This window comes from Leopardus geoffroyi, chromosome A2, assembly GCF_018350155.1.
Source record: "Leopardus geoffroyi isolate Oge1 chromosome A2, O.geoffroyi_Oge1_pat1.0, whole genome shotgun sequence".
Taxonomy (NCBI): domain Eukaryota; kingdom Metazoa; phylum Chordata; class Mammalia; order Carnivora; family Felidae; genus Leopardus; species Leopardus geoffroyi.
In genome coordinates, this window is record NC_059331.1 from 112,546,761 (window position 1) to 112,566,842 (window position 20,082).

General features: G+C 38.9%; 1 protein-coding gene across 1 annotated transcript in view; it reads right to left on the minus strand.

Moving 5' to 3' along the window:
* Positions 1-20,082, minus strand: part of POLR1F (RNA polymerase I subunit F) — a 32,040-nt gene extending 11,958 nt beyond the window's left edge. The window contains exon 1 of the mRNA XM_045495034.1: positions 19,789-20,082. Within this exon, the coding sequence (XP_045350990.1) occupies positions 19,789-20,042 (254 nt within the window). The 5' untranslated portion in view covers positions 20,043-20,082. The remainder of the gene's footprint in view (positions 1-19,788) is intronic.

The window sequence follows — 20,082 nt, forward strand, 5'->3', positions numbered from 1 at the left end:
CTGAAACGTGGCAGACCAGAAAGGAGTGGCAGGAAATTTTCAATGTAATGAACAGGAAGAATATGCAGCCAAGAATCCTTTATCCAGCAAGCCTGTCATTCAGAATAGAAGGAGAGATAAAGATTTTCCCAAACAAAAACTGAAAGAATTCATCACCAATAAACCAGCCCTATAAGAGATCCTAAGGGGGATTCTGTGAGTGAAATGTTGCAAAGACCACAAAGGACAAGAGACACCACTACAAGTATGAAACCTACAGATAACCTACACAAGGACTGTAAACCCGTATCTTTCAATAATAACATTGCATGTAAATGGACTAAATGGTCCAATCAAAAGACATAGGGTATCAGGATGGATTAAAATAACAAGACCCATCTATTTGCTGTCTACTAGAGACCCATTTTAGATCCAAGGACACCTTCAGATTAAAAGTGAGGAGGGGCGCCTGGGTGGCGCAGTCGGTTAAGCGTCCAACTTCAGCCAGGTCACGATCTCGCGGTCCGTGAGTTTGAGCCCCGCGTCGGGCTCTGGGCTGATGGCTCAGAGCCTGGAGCCTGTTTCCGATTCTGTGTCTCCCTCTCTCTCTGCCCCTCCCCCGTTCATGCTCTGTTTCTCTCTGTCCCAAAAATAAAATAAACGTTGAAAAAAAAAAAAATTAAAAATAAATAAATAAATAAATAAATAAATAAATAAATAAAAGTGAGGAGATGGAGAACCATCTAACATGCTACTAGAAGTCAAAAGAAAGCTGGAGTAGCCATACTTATATCAGACAAACTAGATTTTAAACTAAAGGCTGTAACAAGAGATGAAAAAGGGCATTATGTAATGGGGTCTATCCATCAAGAAGAGCTAACAATTATAAATGTCTATGCACTGGATTTGGAAACACCCAAATATATGAAACAATTAATCACAAACATAAGCAATCTTATTGGTAAGAATGTGGTAACTGCAGGGGACTTCAAAACTCCACTTACAACAATGGGCAGATCATCTAGGCAGATAATCAATAAAGAAACAATGGCCCTGAACAATACACTGGACCAGATGGACTTGACAGATATATTTAGAAATTTTCATCCTAAAGGAGCAGAATATACATTCTTCTTGAGTGCACATCGAACATTCTCCAAGACAGATCACATTTGAATCACAAAAAAGCCCTCAATAAATATAAAAGAACTGAGATCATATCATGCACACTTTCAGATCACAATGCTATGAAACCTGAAATCAACCATAGGAAAAAGTTTAGAAAACCTCCAAATGCATGGAGGTTAAAGAATATCCTACTAAGGAATGAAAGGGTCAACCAGGCAATTAAAGAAGAAATTTAAAAATACATGGAAACAAATGAAAATGAAAACACAACAATCCAAACCCTTTGGGATGCAGCAAAAGCAGTCCTGAGAGGAAAATACATTGCAATCCAGGCCTATTTCGAGAAACAAGAAATATCCCAAATACAAAATCTAACAGCACACCTAAGGAACTAGAAGCAGAACAGCAAAGACACTCCAAACTCAGCAGAAGAAGAGAAATAATAAAGATCAGAGAAGAAACAAATATAGAATCCAAAAAAAAAAAAAAACCCAAAATAAAACAAAACAAAACAGAACAGATGAACGAAACTAAGAGTTTTGTTGTTTTTTTTTTTTTTTTTTTGAAAAAATAAAATTGATAAACCTCTAGACAGGCTTCTCAAAAAAAAAAAAAAAAAGAGAGGACCCAAATAGAAAAAATCATGAATGAAAGTGTATTTATTATAACCAATCCCTCAGAAATACAAGAAATTATCAGAGAATACTATGAAATACTACATGCCAACAAACTGGACAACCTGGAAGAAATGGACAAATTCCTACATACTCATACACTACCAAAACTAAAATGGGAAGAAATAGAAAATTGGAACAGACCCATAACTAGTAATGAAATTGAATCAGTTATCAAAAATCTCCCAGCAAAGAAGAGTCCTGGGCCAGATGGCTTCCCATGGGGAATTCTACCAGACATTTAAAGCAGAGTTAATACCTATCCATCTCAAGGAATTCCAAAAAAATAGAAACAGAAGGAAAACTTCTGGGCCTATTCTACGAAGCCAACATTACCTTGATTCCCAAACCAGACAGAGACACCACAAAAAAGGAGAATTAGAGGCCAATATCCCTGATGAACACGGATGCAAAAATTCTCAACAAGATACTAGCAAATAGAATTCAACAACATATAAAAAGGATTATTCACCACTATGAAGTGGGTTTCATTCCTGGGATGCAGGGCTGGTTCAATATTCACAAATCAGTGTGATACATCACATTCATAAAAGAAAGGATAAGAACCATATGATCATGTCAGTGGATGCAGAAAAACCATTTTGACAAAACACAGCATCCTTTCTTAATAAAAACCTTCAAGAAAGTTGGGATAGAAGGAACATACTTAAACATCATAAAAGCCATGTATGAAAAGCCCACAGCTAATATCATCCTCAATGGTGAAAAACTAAGAGCTTTCCCCCAGAGATCAGGAACACGACAGGGATGTCCACTCTCACCGCTGTTGTTTAACGTAGTGTTGTAAGTCCTAGCATCAGCAATCAGAAAACAAAATGAAATAAAAGGGATCAAAACTGGCAAAGAAGTCAAACTTTTACTTTTCACAGATGACATGATACTCTACATGGAAAACCCGAAAGACTCCACCAAAAGACTGCTAGAACTGATACAGGAATTCAACAGAGTCACAGGGTACAAAATCAACGTATGGAAATCGGCTGCATTTTTATACACCAATAAGAAGCAACAGAAAGAGAAATCAAGAAACTGATCCCATTTACAATTGCACCAAGAACCATAAAATACCTAGGAATAAACCTAACCAAAGATGTAAAAGATCTGTATGTTGAAAACTATAGAAAGCTTATGAAGGAAACTGAATAAGACACAAAGATATGGAAAAACATTCCATGCTCACGGATTGAAAGAATAAATATTGTTAAAAGGTCAATAATACCCAAAGCAATTTACACATTCAATGCAATCCCAATAAAAATTGCACTGGTATTCTTCTCAAAGCTAGAACAAACAATCCTAAAATTTGTATGGAACCAAAAAAGACCCCAAATAGCCAAAGTAAACCTGAAGAAGACAACCAAAGCAGGAGGCATCACAATCCCAGACTTTAGCCTCTACTATGAAGCTGTAATCATCAAGACAGTATGGTATTGGCACAAAAAAAAGATACAGAGACCAATGGAATAGAATACAGAACCCAGATTGGACCCACAGAAGTATGGCCAACTAATCTTTGACAAAGCAGCAAAGAGGATCCAATGGAAAAAAGACGGTCTCTTTAGCACATAGTGCTGGGAGAACTGGAAAGCAACATGCAGAAGAATGAAACTAGACCACCTGCTTACACCATACACAAAAATAAACTCAAAATGGATCAAAGACCTAAATATGCGACAGGAAATCATCAAAACCCTGGAGGAGAAGGCAGGCAACAACCTCTCTGACCTCAGTCACAGCAGTTTCTTACTTAAGGCATCTCCAAAGGCAAGGGAATTAAAAGCAAAAATGAACTATTGGGACCTCATCAAGATAAAAAGCTTCTGCACTGCAAAGAAAACAACAAAACTTAAAGGCAGTTGACAGAATGGGAAAAGATATTTGCAAATGACATACTGGATAAAGGGCTAGTATCCAAAATCTATAAAGAACTCACCAAACTCCACACCTGAAAAACAAATAATCCAGTGAAGAAGTGGGCAGAAGATATGAATAGACACTTTTCCAAAGAAGACATCCAGAAGGCCAACAGACACATGAAACGATGCTCAATGTCACTCATCACCAGGAAAATACAAATCAAAGCCACACTGAGATACCACCTCACACTGGTCAGAGTGGCTAAAATCAACAAATCAGGAAACTACAGATGCTGCCGAGGATGTGGAGAAATGGGAACCCTCTTGCACTGTTGGTAGGAATGCAAACTGGTGCAGCTGCTCTGGAAAACAGTGTGGAGGTTCCTCAAAAAAAATAAAAATAGCACTACCCTATGACCCAGCAATAGCACTGCTAAGAACTTACCCAAGGGATACAGGAGTGCTGATGTATTGGGGCACATGTACCCCAATGTTTATAGCAGCACTTTCGACAATAGCCAAATTATGGAAAGAACCCAAATGTCCATCAACTGATGAATGGCTAAAGAAGATGTGGTTTATATACACAATGGAATACTACTTAGCAATGACAAGGAATGAAATCATGCCATTTGCAGCAACATGGATGGAACTGGAAGTATTATGCTAAGTGAAATAAGTCAGAGAAAGACAGATACCATATGTTTTCACTCAAATGTGGATCTTGAGAAACTCAACAGAAGACCATGGAGGAAGGGAAGGGGAAAAAAATAGTTATAAACAGAGAGGGAGGGAGGCAAACCATAAGAAACTCTTAGTTACAGAGAATAAACTGAGGGTTGATGGGGGGTGGGGAGAGGGGAAAGTAGGTGATGGGCATTGAGGAGGGCACTTGTTGGGATGAGCACTGGGTGTTGTATGTAAGCCAATTTGACAATAATATTTCAAAAAAAAAATAAAAAAACAATTAGACATGAAGAACTCAGTAACTAAAATTAAAAATACATTACAGGGAATAAATAACAGCTAGAGAAAATAGAATGGGTCAGTGATCTACAGGAAAGCATGATGGAAAGCCATCAAGATGGAACAGGAGTGAAATGGATAATAAAAACTGAAAATAGATTAAAGGAACTCAGGACACTATCAAGCATAATAACATTTGCATTGTAAGGATCCCAGAAGAAGTGAGACATAGGGAGCAAAAAGAAGTAATAGCTGAAAACTTTCTGAATCTGGGGAAGGAAACAGACAACCAGATCCAGGAGGCAGAGAGAGCCCGTAACAAAAGCAAACCAAAGATGTCCATACCAAGACACGCAGTAATTAAAATGGCAAAAAGTAATGATAAAGAGAGAATGTAAAAAGCAGCAAGAGAAAAGAAAAGTTATACACAAGAAACTTCATAAGGCTAACAGAGGGTTTTTCAGCAGAAACCCTTTAGACCAGAAGGGAGTGGCTTGATACATTAAAAATGCTGTTAAGAGAAAACCTGCAACAAGGATACTCTATCCAGCAAGGCTATCATTCCGAATAAAAGGAGAGATAGACTTTCCCAACCTAAGTGAAAGAAATTCATCACCACTAAACATAATAACAAACATAAAGGAAGTAATCAATAGTAATATAATAATACGATAATTGTAGAGGTCTTTACCACCCCACCTCCATTATCCAAACAGAAAATCAACAAGAAAACAGTGGCTCTGAATGACACATTAGAACAGATATATCTTTTGGATCTATTCAGAACATTCAATCCTGTAACAGGGAATACACATTCTTTTCAAATGCACACGGAGAGTTCTCCAAAAGAGATATGTTAGCCCACAAAACAAGACTCAACAAATTAAAAAAGACTGAAGTCACATTATGAATCTTTTCCAACCTTAATGCTATCAAAGTAGAAATCAACCACAAGAAAAAACCTAAAAAGAACACAAATGCATGGAAACTACATAAGAGGCTACTAAACTGTGAATGGGTCAGCCAAGAAATCAAAGAAATAAAAAAATACATGGAGATCAATTAAAATGAAAATACAACGGTCCAAAACGTTTTTGGATGCTGTAAAAGGTGTTCTAAGAGAGAAGTTTATAGAAATACAGGCCTACCTCAAGAAACAAGAAAAAAATCTCAAACAACCTAATCTTAAACCCAAAGGAGCTAGAAAAAAAACAAACATAACCCCAAACTGGTAGCAGGAAGGAAATAATAAAGTTTAGAGCAAAAACAAACAAAAGAGAAATTAAAAAAAAAATGGAACAAATGAAACCGAGACCTGGTTCATTAACAGGATCAACAAAATTGATAAACCTTTAGCCACACTCATCAAGAGAGAGACAAAAAGAGAACTCAAAATCAGAATTGAAAGGGAAATACCAACATCACAGAAATACAAAAGATTTTAAGAGATTACTTAAAACTGTATGCCAACAAATTAGACAACCTAGAAGAAATAGGTAACCTCCTAGAAACATATAACTGCCCAAAACTCAACAAAGAAGTAGAAAATTTGAACAGATTGATTACCAGCAATGAAACTGAATGAATAATCTAAAAAACTCCCAACAAACGAAAGTCCAGGACCAAATGGCTTCACAGGTGAATTCCATCAAACATTTAAAGAAGACAAAAATGCAAAATCCCTCAACAAAATATTAGCAAAGTGAATACATCAATACTTTTAAAAAATTTATTCACCATGGGGCGCCTGGGTGGCGCAGTCGGTTAGGCGTCCGACTTCAGCCAGGTCACGATCTCGCGGTCCGTGAGTTCGAGCCCCGCGTCAGGCTCTGGGCTGATGGCTCAGAGCCTGGAGCCTGTTTCCGATTCTGTGTCTCCCTCTCTCTCTGCCACTCCCCCGTTCATGCTCTGTCTCTCTCTGTCCCCCAAAAAATAAATAAACGTTGAAAAAAAAAAATTAAAAAAAAAAAAAAATTTATTCACCACGATCAAAAGATTCAGTATTTACAAGTCAGTGTGATAACCCCATCAAAAAGAGGAAGGATAAAAATGCTATCATTTCAAATAATGCAGAAAAGGCATTTAACAAAGTGCCACATCCACGCATGAGGAAAAACCCGAACAAAGTAGGTTAGAGGGAACATACCTTAACATAACAAAGGCCATATAAGAAAAACCCACAGCTAACATCATACTTAATGGTGAAAAACCAAGAACTTTCCCACTAAGATCAGGAACAAGACAAAGATGTCTGCTATCACTACTTTGTTCTGGAAGTGCTAGCCATAGCAATCAGACAATGAAAAGAAATAAAAGGCATCCAAATTGGTAAGAAAGAGGCAAAAATTTCACCATTTGTACATGATACTATATACAGAAAACCTGAAACACTCCACCAAAAACCTACTAGAACTGATAAATGAATTTAGTAAGGTCACAGTATACAAAATCAATATATAGAACCTGTTTTGTTTCCATACACTAATAATGAAGTAACATAAAGACATTAAGAAAACAATCCCACTTATGATTGCACCATAAATAATGAATAAACTAGGAATAAACTTAACCAAGGAGATGAAATACCTGTACTCTGAAGACTATAAAACATTGATGAAAGGGGAGCCTGGGTGGTTCAATCGGTTAAGTGTCCAACTTTGGCTCAGGTCATAATCTCACAGTTTGTGAGTTTGAGCCCTGCATTGGGCTCTGTGCTGACAACTCAGAGCCTGGAGCTTGCTTCGGATTCTGTCTCCCTCTCTCTCTGCCCCACTCCTGCTTGCACTTTGTTTCTATCAAAAATAAACATTAAAAAAAAAATTTTTTTAATAAAAACATTGATGAAAGAAATTGAAGCCAACACAAGTGGAAAGACATTCCACGCTCACAGACTGAAAGAATCAATATTGTTAAAATGTCCATAGTATCCAAAGCAATCTATAAATTTAATGCAATCCCTATCAAAATCCCAACAGAATTTTTTTACAGAACTATAACAAACAATTCTAAAATTTCCATGGAATCACAAATGACCCCAAACAGCCAAAGCAATCTTGAAAAAGAAAAACACAACTGGAGGTACCACAATCCTAGATTTCAAGTTATACTACAAAACTACAGTAATCAAAACAGTATGGTAGTGGCACAAAAAAACACACACCCATAAGATCAAAGGAACAGAATAGATACCCTAGAAACAAACTCATGATAATATGGTCAATTAATCTTAAATAAAGGAGGCAAAAATATACAATGGGGAAAAAAAACAGTCTCTTCAACAAATGGTGTTGGGAAAACCAGACAACTACATGTGAAACAATGAAATTGGTCCACTTTCTTAAACCATACACACAAACTCAAAATGGATTAAGGACCAAAATGTGAGACTTGAAACCATAAAAATCCTAGAGAAGTGCACAGGGAGTCATTTTTCAGGCATCAACCCTAGCAACATTTTTCTCTATATGTCTCCCAAGGCAAGGCAAACAAAAGCAAAAATAAACTACTGAGACTACATCAAACTCAAAAGCTTCCGCATTCTATATTGTTTATTTCTGCTCTGATCTTTATTATTTCTCTTCTTCTGCTGGGTTTAGGCTGTCTTTGCTGTTCTGCTTCTATTTCCTTTAGGTGTGCCGTTAGATTTAGTATTTGGGATTTTTCTTGTTTCTTGAGATAGGCCTGGATTGCAATGTATTTTCCTCTCAGGACTGCCTTCGCTGCATCCCAAAGCGTTTGGATTGTTGTATTTTCATTTTCATTTGTTTCCATATATTTTTTAATTTCTTCTCTAATTGCCTGGTTGACCCACTCATTCTTTAGTAGGGTGTTCTTTAACCTCCATGCTTTTGGAGGTTTTCCAGATTTTTTCTTGTGGTTGATTTCAAGCTTCATAGCATTGTGGTCTTAAAGTATGCATGGTATGATCTCAATTCTTGTATAATTATGAAGGGCTATTTTGTGACCCAGTATGCGATCTATCTTGGAGAATGTTCCATGTGCACTCGAGAGGAAAGTATAGTCTGTTGCTTTGGGATGCAGAGTTCTAAATATATCTGTCAAGTCCATCTGATCCAATGTCTCATTCAGGGCCCTTGTTTCTTTAATGACCGTGTGTCTAGATGATCTATCCATTTCTGTAAGTGGGGTGTTAAAGTCCCCTGCAATGACCACATTCTTATCAATAAGGTTGCTTATGTTTGTAATTGTTTTATGTATTTGGAGGCTCCCGTATTCAGCATATAGACATTTATAATTGTTAGCTCTTCCTGATGGATAGGCCCTGTAATTATTATATAATGTCCTCCTTCATCTCTTGTTACAGCCTTTAATTTAAAGTCTAGTTTGTCTGATATAGGTATGGCCACTCCAGCTCTCTTTTGACTTCCAGTAGCATGATAAATAGTTCTCCATCCCCTCACTTTCAATCTGAAGGTGTCCTTAGGTCTAAAATGAGTCTCCTGTAGACAGCAAATAGACGGGTCTTGTTTTTTTATCCATTCTGATACCCTACGTCTTTTGGTTGGTGCATTTAGTCCATTTACATTCAGTGTTATTATAGAAAGATATGAGTTTAGAGTCACCGTGATGTCTGTAGGTTCCGTGCTTGTAGTGATGTCTCTGGTACTTTGTCTCACAGGATCCCCCTTAGGATCTCTTGTAGGGCTGGTTTAGTGGTGACGAATTCCTTTAGTTTTTGTTTGTTTGGGAAGACCTTTATCTCTCCTTCTATTCTAAATGACAAACGTGCTGGGTAAAGGATTCTCGGCTGCATATTTTTTCTGCTCATCACATTGAAGATTTCCTGCCATTCCTTTCTGGCCTGCCAAGAAGTTTCAGTAGAGAGATCGGTCAGGAGTCTTATTGGTCTCCCCTTATATGTTAGAGCATGTTTATCCCTAGCTGCTTTCAGAATTTTCTCTTTATCCTTGCATTTTGCCAGTTTCATTATGATATGTCATGCAGAATATCGATTCAAGTTACGTCTGAAGGGAGTTCTCTGTGCCTCTTGGATTTCAGTGCCTTTTTCCTCCCCCAGATCAGGGAAGTTCTCAGCTATTATTCCTTCAAGTACATCTTCAGCACCTTTCCCTCTGTCTTCCTCCTCTGGAATACCAATTATGCGTAGATTATTTCTCTTTAGTGCATCACTTAGTTCTCTAATTTTCCCCTCATACTACTGGATTTTTTTTCTCAGCTTCCTCTTTCCATAATTTTATCTTCTAGTTCACCTATTCTCTCCTCTGCCTCTTCAATCTGAGCTGTGGTTGTCTCCATTTTATTTTGCAGCTCACTTATAGCATTTTTTAGCTCCTCCTGTCTGTTCCTTAGTCCCTTGATCTCTGTAGCAATAGATTTTCTGCTGTCCTCTCTAAAAAACTGTAGAGCAGATCAATGAAACCAGAGTTGGTTTTTTGAAAAAATAAACAAAATTGATAAACCTCTAGCCAGGCTTCTCAAAAAGAAAAGAAAGATGACCCAAATAGATAAAATCATGAATGAAAATGGAATTATTACAACCAACCCATCAGAGATACAAGCAATTATCAGGGAATACTATGAAAAATTATATGCTAACAAACTGGACAACCTGGAAGAAATGGACAAATTGCTAAACACCCACACGCTTCCAAAACTCAACCAGGAGGAAATAGAAAGCCTGAACAGACCCATAACCAGCGAAGAAATTGAATCAGTCATCAAAAATCTCCCAACAAATAAGACTCCAGGACCAGAAGGCTTCCCAAGGGAGTTCTACCAGACGTTTAAAGCAGAGATAATACCTATCCTTCTCAAGTTATTCCAAAAAATAGAAAGGGAAAGAAAACTTCCAGACTCATTCTATGAAGCCAGTATTACTTTGATTCCTAAACCAGACAGAGACCCAGTAAAAAAAGGGAACTACAGACCAATATCCCTGATGAATATGGATGCAAAAATTCTCAATAAGATACTAGCAAATTGAATTCAACAGCATATAAAAAGAATTATTCACCATGATCAAGTGGGATTCATTCCTGGGATGCAGGGCTGGTTCAACATTCGCAAATCAATCAACGTGATACATCACATTAACAAAAAAAAAAGAGAAGAACCATATGATCCTGTCAATCGATGCAGAAAAAGCATTTGACAAAATTCAGCAACTTTCTTAACAAAAACCCTCAAGAAAGTCGGGATAGAAGGAACATAGTTAAACATCATAAAAGCCATTTATGAAAAGCCCACAGCTAACATCATCCTCAATGGGGAAAAACTGAGAGCTTTTTCCCTGAGATCAGGAACATGACAGGGATGTCCACTCTCACCACTGTTGTTTAACATAGTGTTGGAAGTTCTAGCATCAGCAGTCAGACAACAAAAGGAAATCAAAGGAATCAAAATTGGCAAAGATGAAGTCAAGCTTTCACTTTTTGCAGATGACATGGTATTATACATGGAAAACTCGACAGACTCCACCAAAAGTCTGCTAGAACTGATACATGAATTCAGCAAAGTTGCAGGATACAAAATCAATGTACAGAAATCAGTTGCATTCTTATACACTAATAATGAAGCAACAGAAAGACAAATAAAGAAACTGATCCCATTCACAATTGCACCAAGAGGCATAAAATACCTAGGAATAAATCTAACCAAAGATGTAAAAGATCTGTATGCTGAAAACTATAGAAAGCTTATGAAGGAAATTGAAGAAGTTATAATGAAATGGAAAACATTCCGTGCTCATGGGTTGAAAAAATAAATATTGTCAAAATGTCAATACTACCCAAAGCTATCTACACATTCAATGCAATCCCAATCACAATTTCACCAGCATTCTTCTCGAAGCTAGAACAAGCAATTCTAAAATTCATATGGAACCACAAAAGGCCCCGAATAGCCAAAGTAATTTTGAAGAAGACCAAAGCAGGAGGCATCACAATCCCAGACTTTAGCCTCTACTACAAAGCTATAATCATCAAGACAGCATGATATTGGCACAAAAACAGACACATAGACCAAGGGAATAGAATAGAAACCACAGAACTAGACCCACAAATGTATGACCAACTAATCTTTGACAAAGCAGGAAAGAATATCCAATGGAAAAAAGACAGTCTCTTTAACAAATGGTGCTGGGAGAACTGGACAGCAACATGCAGAAGGATGAAACTAGACCACTTTCTTACACCATTCACAAAAATAAACTCAAAATGGATAAAGGACCTGAATGTGAGACAGGAAACCATCAAAACCCTAGAGGAGAAAGCAGGAAAAGACCTCTCTGACCTCAGCCGTAGCAATTTCTTACTCGGCACATCCCCAAAGGCAAGGGAATTAAAAGCAAAAATGAACTATTGGGACCTCATGAAGATAAAAAGCTTCTGCACAGCAAAGGAAACAATCAACAAAACTAAAAGGCAACCAATGGAATGAGAAAATATTTGCAAATGACATATCAGACAAAGGGGTAGTATCCAAAATCTATAAAGAGCTCACACCCGAAAAACAAATAATCCAGTAAAGAAATGGGCAGAAAACATGAATAGACACTTCTCTAAAGAAGACATCCGGATGGCTAACAGGCACATGAAAAGATGCTCAACGTCGCTCCTCATCAGGGAAATACAAATCAAAACGACACTCAGATATCACCTCATGCCAGTCAGAGTGGCCAAAATGAACAAATCAGGAGACTATAGATGCTGGAGAGGATGTGGAGAAACGGGAACCCTCTTGCACTGTTGGTGGGAATGCAAACTGGTGCAGATGCTCTGGAAAACATTGTGGAGGTTCCTCAAAAATTTAAAAATAGACCTACCCTATGACCCAGCAGTAGCACTGCTAGGAATTTACCCAAGGGATACAGGAGTACTGATGCATGGGGACACTTGTACCCCAATGTTTATAGCAGCACTCTCAACAACAGCCAAATTATGGAAAGAGCCTAAATGTCCATCAATTGATGAATGGATAAAGAAATTGGGGTTTATATACACAATGGAGTACTACGTGGCAATGAGAAAGAATGAAATATGGCCCTTTGTAGCAACGTGGATGGAACTGGAAAGTGTGATGCTAAGTAAAATAAGCCATACAGAGAAAGACAGATACCATGTGTTCACTCTTATGTAGATCCTGAGAAACTTAACAGGAACCTGTGGGGGAGGGGAAGGAAAAAAAAAAAAGAGGTTAGAGTGGGAGAGAACCAAAGCATAATAGACTCTTAAAAACTGAGAATAAACTGAGGGCTGATGGGGGGTGGGAGGGAGGGGAGGGTGGGTGATGGGTATTGAAGAGGGCATCTTTTGGGATGAACACTAGGTGTTGTATGGAAACCAATTTGACAATAAATTTCATATATTAAAAAAAAAAAGCTTCTGCAGAGCAAGGGAAACAATCAACAAAACTAAAGCCAATCTATGGAATGGGAAAAGTTATTTGCTAATGGCATACCAGATGAAGGGTTCATATCCAAAATACATAAAGAATTTATATAACTTTACATAAAAAAGACAAATAATCCAATTAAAAAATGGGAAGAAGGTATGAAGAGACATTTTTCCAAAGAAGATACAGAGATGGCCAACAGACACATAAAAATATGCTCAACATCACTCATCATCAAGGAAATGCAAATCAAACCAACAGTAGCATATCACTTCACACTTGTCATCCCAACGGCCATAATAAAAAATATAGGAAACAAGTGTTGGATAGGATGTGGAAGAAAAGGAACCCTCACACACCTTTGTTGGAAATCAAACTGGTGCAGCCACTATGGAAAACAGTATGGAAGTTGCTTAAAAATTTAAAAACAGAATTACGACATGATTTGGTATTTCTACCAATGGGTGTTTACCCAAAGAATACAAAAACAGTAATGTGAAAAGATACATGCACCCATGTGTTTACTGCATCATGACTGATGACAGCCAAATTGCGCAAGTAGTCTTGAGTGTTCACCAATAGGTAAACTGTTAAAGAAGTGGTATATATACTCAATGGAGTATTATTCAGCCACGAAAAAGAATGAAATCTTGCCACTTGCAACAACATGGATAGATCTAGAGAGGATAATGGTAAGTGAAATAAGTTAGAGAGAGACAAATACCATATGATTTCACTCATATGCAGAATTTGAGAAACAAATGAACAAAGAAGAAAAGAGACAGACCAAAAAACAGACTCAACTACTGAGAACTGACGGTTACCACAGGGGAGGTAGGTGAAGGGGATGGGTGAAATAGATAAAGGGAATTAAGAGTGAACTTATCAGGATGAGTATTTAGTAATATGTAGACCTCTCAAATCACTATGGTAAACCTGAAACTAATATTGCTTACTATTTAGTTTTCACTAGAAAGTAGTTTCTAAGCATTAAGAATTCTAACAAATGTCATTAAGACTACTGGAAATAATGAAGGAAGCACCCTGTGCGCAAGGAAAATAAGATATGTGTTTTTGTTAAGAAAATTCTGAGAAATGGGAATACATTTTTGTTGAGGGAAAAGAAAGGAATTTGACCTAAAATGAGACTGGTTTAGAAAGGGAAAACTGGAGAAAATATGAATGTTTAAAAAAAAAAAAGTTGTATAAAGTCTGTGAAAAAGAAATCTTTGCTAAAGAATGTGTGGTCAGGACAAAGACTGGAATTAATGAGTTTTAAAAATATACTGGTTCATGATTGGAGTTTGGTTTTTCTCTCTGTTGAAATGAGGATTATCCTGGAATATTGGTCTGTTTTTGACAGAAAAAAGTACAAGGTTTTTCCTTTATCTGCCCTGAAAATACGAAGTTTGCTATCAGGTCTTTACTTAATAAATTTAAATCTCATCAATACTAAAAGAGCTAAGTTTTGCTAACAACTACGTAACCTTCTGTATATGCCTTTAGAATCTCTTATTGCCACCTAGGTTAAATAAGTTTTACGTTTTTAATGATTTGTGTTTCTTCTTAAGAGTGTGCTTTAAAAAAATATTTTTAATCATTTATTCATTTTTGAGAGAGAGAGAGAGAGAGAGAGAGAGAGAGAATGAGAGGGGGAGGGGCAGAGAGAGAGGGAGACACAGAATCCAAAGCAGGCTCCAGTCTCTGAGCTGTGAACAGAGCCCAACACAGGGCTAGACCTCATGAACCGTGAGACCGTGACCTGAGCCACAGTTGGACGCTTAACCAACTGAGCCACCCAGCACCCCTGTTTATTTATTTTTGAGAGAGAGAGAGAGAGAGAGAGAGAGAGAGAGAGACAGAGCATGGGCAAGGGAGGGGTAGAGAGAGAGGGAGACATGGAATCCAAAGCACGCTCCAGGCTCTTAGCTGTCAGCACAGAGCCTGACGCAGGGCTTGAACTCAGGAACCTGACGGAGATCATAACCCGAGCCAAAGTCAGACATTTAACCAACTGAGCCACCCAGGCGCACCATTCGGCATGTGCTTTAAAACTTTGATATTTTTAACAAATTTCCCAAAATTCAAATTCTAAATTAAGTCTTTTTAACTAATCAGGCTTATTTATTATGGTATGTTAAACTACATGGGAAGCATTGTCAGAAACCTTTTAAGGTTCTACTGCATAAGTGAATGCCATGAAATCCCCAAATCCCAATAATCATTGCTTGTAATTCTAAGTATTGAAGTATTGTCTATCCCAGAAGTAACCAAATTTCCTTATCAACTATAATGTTCATTACACTATAATGAACTCTCATCACATCTTTAACCATGCTCATTTTTGAGCCCTTTGTTATTTACAGTTACTGTTCTGATTTGTACTCCTACAAATGTGTTTCACCTTCAAGGACATTCATAGAGAGGACTCTTGACAAACACAGGTTTGTGATACCCTTAAGATAATAAAACTAAGCCAAATAAGAATTTCTGGGAACGGGAAAACCATACTCAAACTGAACAAGAATAACATGACTAAAGGAATCAAGGAAGATTATTACAGTTTTTATGACTCGTTTGAAACATCACTGGTTATCTAATGTTTGCTCTTCGGGATTTTAAAAAACATTTTATCTTTTTCCCCCTACCTGATCCCTCCTGAATTCACAAACTCTTGGTGAGTATTCTTACCCTCATGGCACTTAAGTTATTTGCATAAATTCAGTAAGAATTTCTTGTAACAGGTCACCATTAGAGAAATTGATTCTATTACCATGGCTTTGACTAGAATGTCACATTTGAGAAAGACATGCAGACTCAGATATGACCAGAAAGCTAAGGAACTAGGGTTGACTTTATGGTGCCAAGAAAGCCCCCTAGAATAACTGCCCTGGCTGGTACCATGCTTACAAGGTTCCTGGAGCCTTACGAGGTTAAGGAAGGTCACTTCCTGGCAGGCTCAGGAACCTCAGGATATTTGGGGGACCCCGAAAAGCGAGGGAGTATTTCATTTCTTTAGTTATTACAAGCGAGTCTGATGGCAAGTATTTGGTTTGGCTCTTTGCCTTGAAAGGCTTTCAAAAGCTCGATCTGAAATTCCTTATGAAAAAAAAGTTCCAGCAAAGCAGATCTGAGAGAACATGTAAGGCCAGTTACTATTCTTGCTGTACTTACAAAAATATTTGGGCCAAATTTGTGAAAAATGGACTTGTTTTACAAACATATTAGTCTTATTTTGGCTATTGTTGATGGAAATGAGGGTGATTTTGGAGAGAAAAAACTATGTTTCAGTAACATACCTCTATGGGTGTAAGATTCTAGTTGTAATTGTCCTTGCGTGTTTCTTGTTTACCATACTAGCTGGATCCTGACTTCTAATGATTTCCTTGATTATTTGGATAATTTTCTGCCTGACTACTTACACACTATAGGCCTGACTGAAAGCCATGAGACAACTGTTTAACTGAACTGACCTGATTTACTTCATTATGAAATGTGTAATAAGAAGCGAAGACTACACATTAGAGTTCCAAAAAAATGGCTCTATGAAGGATAAAGGGCTCAATGTAATACCAGGGGCTACCTATAACTGGATGAAAAACAGTTTCACTCCTTGAATCCTGATCTATGCCCCTTTCAGCAGGAAGTAGCTGGAGTCGTCCCTATCACTCAAGAGTGAGGAATGATGAAAAGTCAGGTTGCTATGGAGACCAAACGGCTACTGTGTTGTTGCTAAATGAAGATTTGCCATGTCTACTCACTTTGAAACATCTGTCCTACTGCCCCAGCCTGGCACTGCTGATGTCCCTCTGTCCCTGTTGCCTCAGGAAGCATCTCCCTCTTGTGAGCCATAACTTAAGGTCAAATTCACAATCACTTCGAGGCTGGGTCTTTGGAGAGGATCTCTTCTGGTGATACCTTCACTTGATGACTCACCTCTTTACCAAGTCACTGGGGAACTACTAAATGTTTTCTTTTATAGGTATATTAACCTCATGTGGCCATTTATATTACTGCTGTGACATAGGTATGCGAGCCAACTAACTCGCAACATCTTGCTCTTGGGCCATCATGGAAGAATGTCACGTAAAGACTGCACGGGCCATAAACATGTTGCGGGTAAAGCATACCAATGCTGACAATACTGACTCCAAGTTGGACCCTCCATCCTGTTCACGTCCAGGCCATCACCTCCCTCAGGGCTACATGTCCCGGGCCCCCTGGAGGTTTAGGTATGCCCTGACCAGAATATGGGAAGGCTTGTTGTGATCTTCCCTAAAGTTGTTTAGATAACTAGTAGAGATAATGTACTTTCCTCCCCCATCATTTGGAGTACATGTGGTGCCACAGGGTCTGTTAAGTGTTAAACCCTGTGACCTCACCACAGTGCCCTCTGCACACCCCTTCACACTCTATAAAATCTGTGGACTGAGGCCTAGACTTTGTGAAGAACAGCTGTGCAGCTACTTGGATCATCACCTGCCCAATCCCCCGGGTCAGTAAGTTACCCTGAATAAAACTCTGTGTAAACTGTATGGAGTCACCTGCTTCGTTTTCTAATCTCAAAGTGCCTTCTTAGTTTAGGGGATACTTTGTTGTGCATCCTCCACCTTCCAACACTCTCTTTTCCTTGTTTCTTACAAAAAGAGAAGCAAGTCCTCCTGATTCTATAGGATGGCCCCGAAATCTGTAAATCTAACTATACATAAGTGGTTGACTGACATTACAATTGTTGGTATGTTCCATGTTCTGTCCCTACTTAGAAATACACAGTTAATGTGTGCTGCTTTATCAGCACTGAGTAAGCCAGAGTCTTAACCACAGCCCACAAGTAACGGTGGGGGTGGGGGAGGAGGGTGTAGAGTGCGCAGTCTTGATCTGCTCAGAGCGCAACCTGCTCCACATCGTCACACTGTATCGTTTGGTTACAAAAATTATGTTCAACTGGTTCCTTGTATCTCTGGTATAAGGGCTCTGACAGGAGACACTTCAGGTGGCTTCCCCCTAGCCTGTCAAGTGGAGGCACTGATTGGTTACACTAAGTGGTAAAATACATCAAACAGTTGCCTCTTCCCAGATTTTATGACCATATTTATATCCTTAAGTCTCTCAAACCCATACTCTCTTATCATTTTTCTCTTGGACAACTGTAACAGTCTCTTAGTTGGTCTCCATGTCTACAGTCTCACCTTCCTTAAGCCATCAGCTAATGCTACCAAGTGTGGTTTCTTGAACTGTGTGTCTGATTATGTCCCGGAGATCACAGATTCGTACTACTGTCTCCAGACTGCACCAAGTTTCGGAGTTGGAGGGCACACTGAAAGGATGAAGTGCTAAGTCTGCTTAAGCAAACAGAAAAAGGTTAAAAAACAAAGACCTAGTAGACAGGAGGAAAAAAGCAAAATGGTCATCCTGAGTTGTCCCCCAAGCTGTCTTTGCCCTCCTCTCTCCAACTGCACACAATGTCCTTCCCCTAAAATAAACCTTACTCCAATTATATAGTACTTACAATTCTCTGACCAAACCAGTCTATTTTATATCTACTATCCATTTGTTTATGCCACACCTTTTCCCTTGAATACTACCATCACAAAGAACCTTTCTCCTATTAAGTTGTTCTCAAAAAAGGTCCTAATATCAAATTCACTACTCTTTCCGTATAATTTACTTTGTTTCTGGCAAATGTTAACACTTCATTGGATTTACCTGTCTTACATTTGTATCTTTACTAGAGATTACAGTTTCTTCAAACAGGGATCTTGGTTTTTTGTTTTTGTTTTTGTTTTTAATCCCAAGTCCCTTATGTACAAAATAGGCACAAAAGTGGGTGTGGGTGTAGGTGTAGGTGTTTGGAGTAAGCTGTACATTCTAGACCTGCTTGATTCCTTAACCTGTTCAGGATCCCTTGAGAAAGTGAACACTTTGGGTACTTTGCCCAAGAAAACTGAAAGGAAATTTCCCAGAAGGGAGGAGGGAGGGTCATGAAATTCCTTAAGAGCAACAAGGAATCCCTAGGGATTCCACTCACCCTAGTTTTAGAACCCTTGCTTTCGAGACAAAGTAGTCTTTAGTAGTATTAACGTACATATGCCCCCTCCCTCTGACCCTCCACTCTCGCAAATCCAAGAGTCTCCAAGTTTCTATTGAATATATTAACTTAAATGCACCACAAAGTTTTTTTTCACTCCAATTAAGACTTAATAAACTGCTCTTAAAAACAAAACAGAAATATTGCTTCTCTCATCCGTGATCAGGCCCACGAGAAGAGAACCCAAGGAAAATACCAGGGCCAAAATAAAAACCAGAAACTTCGTCACGGTTTACAAACAAAAGACTGTACTAATATGTACAATTTTCTACAGAATGAGAGACAATATGTTGAAGTAATGCATTCGAAACTCCCACTGTCAAATGGGAAAACACAGAACTGGCTTACCGGGTCTCCAGACCCCTGATCTATTCTTACCCATACACGCCAGTTCTAAAACAAGCTTCCCCACCGGCTCCGCCCGCACAATTCACGTCACCTTCACGCTTCCCTTCTTGTCCATGAAACGGTAAGAACAGATCCCGACTAGGCACACACTGGAAATTTCGGCTAGTTGGAAACTCCATAACGTCTCGAGTATAAGCTCGAGTGGCCGGCGCGTTCTCTCCCGTTCACCCCTTTTCTGCGACGCCATCAGCACGTCCACCAGCAACCCCCCCGCTCCCCGCGCCTAAAAGAAAGGGGGGCAAGCTACGTCATGGCGTTATCCGCTCCGCGGAGGAAAAGACGGAGAGACTGATACCTCTCGGAGTAGCGCAGGAGTTCCGCATCGAGCTGTTCTCGGATACCGGTGCGTTTCCTGTTAAGGTAGCGCGGCGAAAGCGCGATGTGTCTTCGGTGCGGCCCCGCCACCAGGCAGGAGTAGCGGCTATTCACCAGCGCACACGCGGCAGCGTAAGTTGGCAGCTCTAGGCAGGGCAGGACGCCGGCCGGTCCCGCCACTGGTCCCTCAGAGGCCGCCTTCGGCGGCGGAGCCTCTGAACAACCCGCAGCCATGCGGCCTGTCAGGTTTCCCGCGGCGCGCGCCGCTGACGCA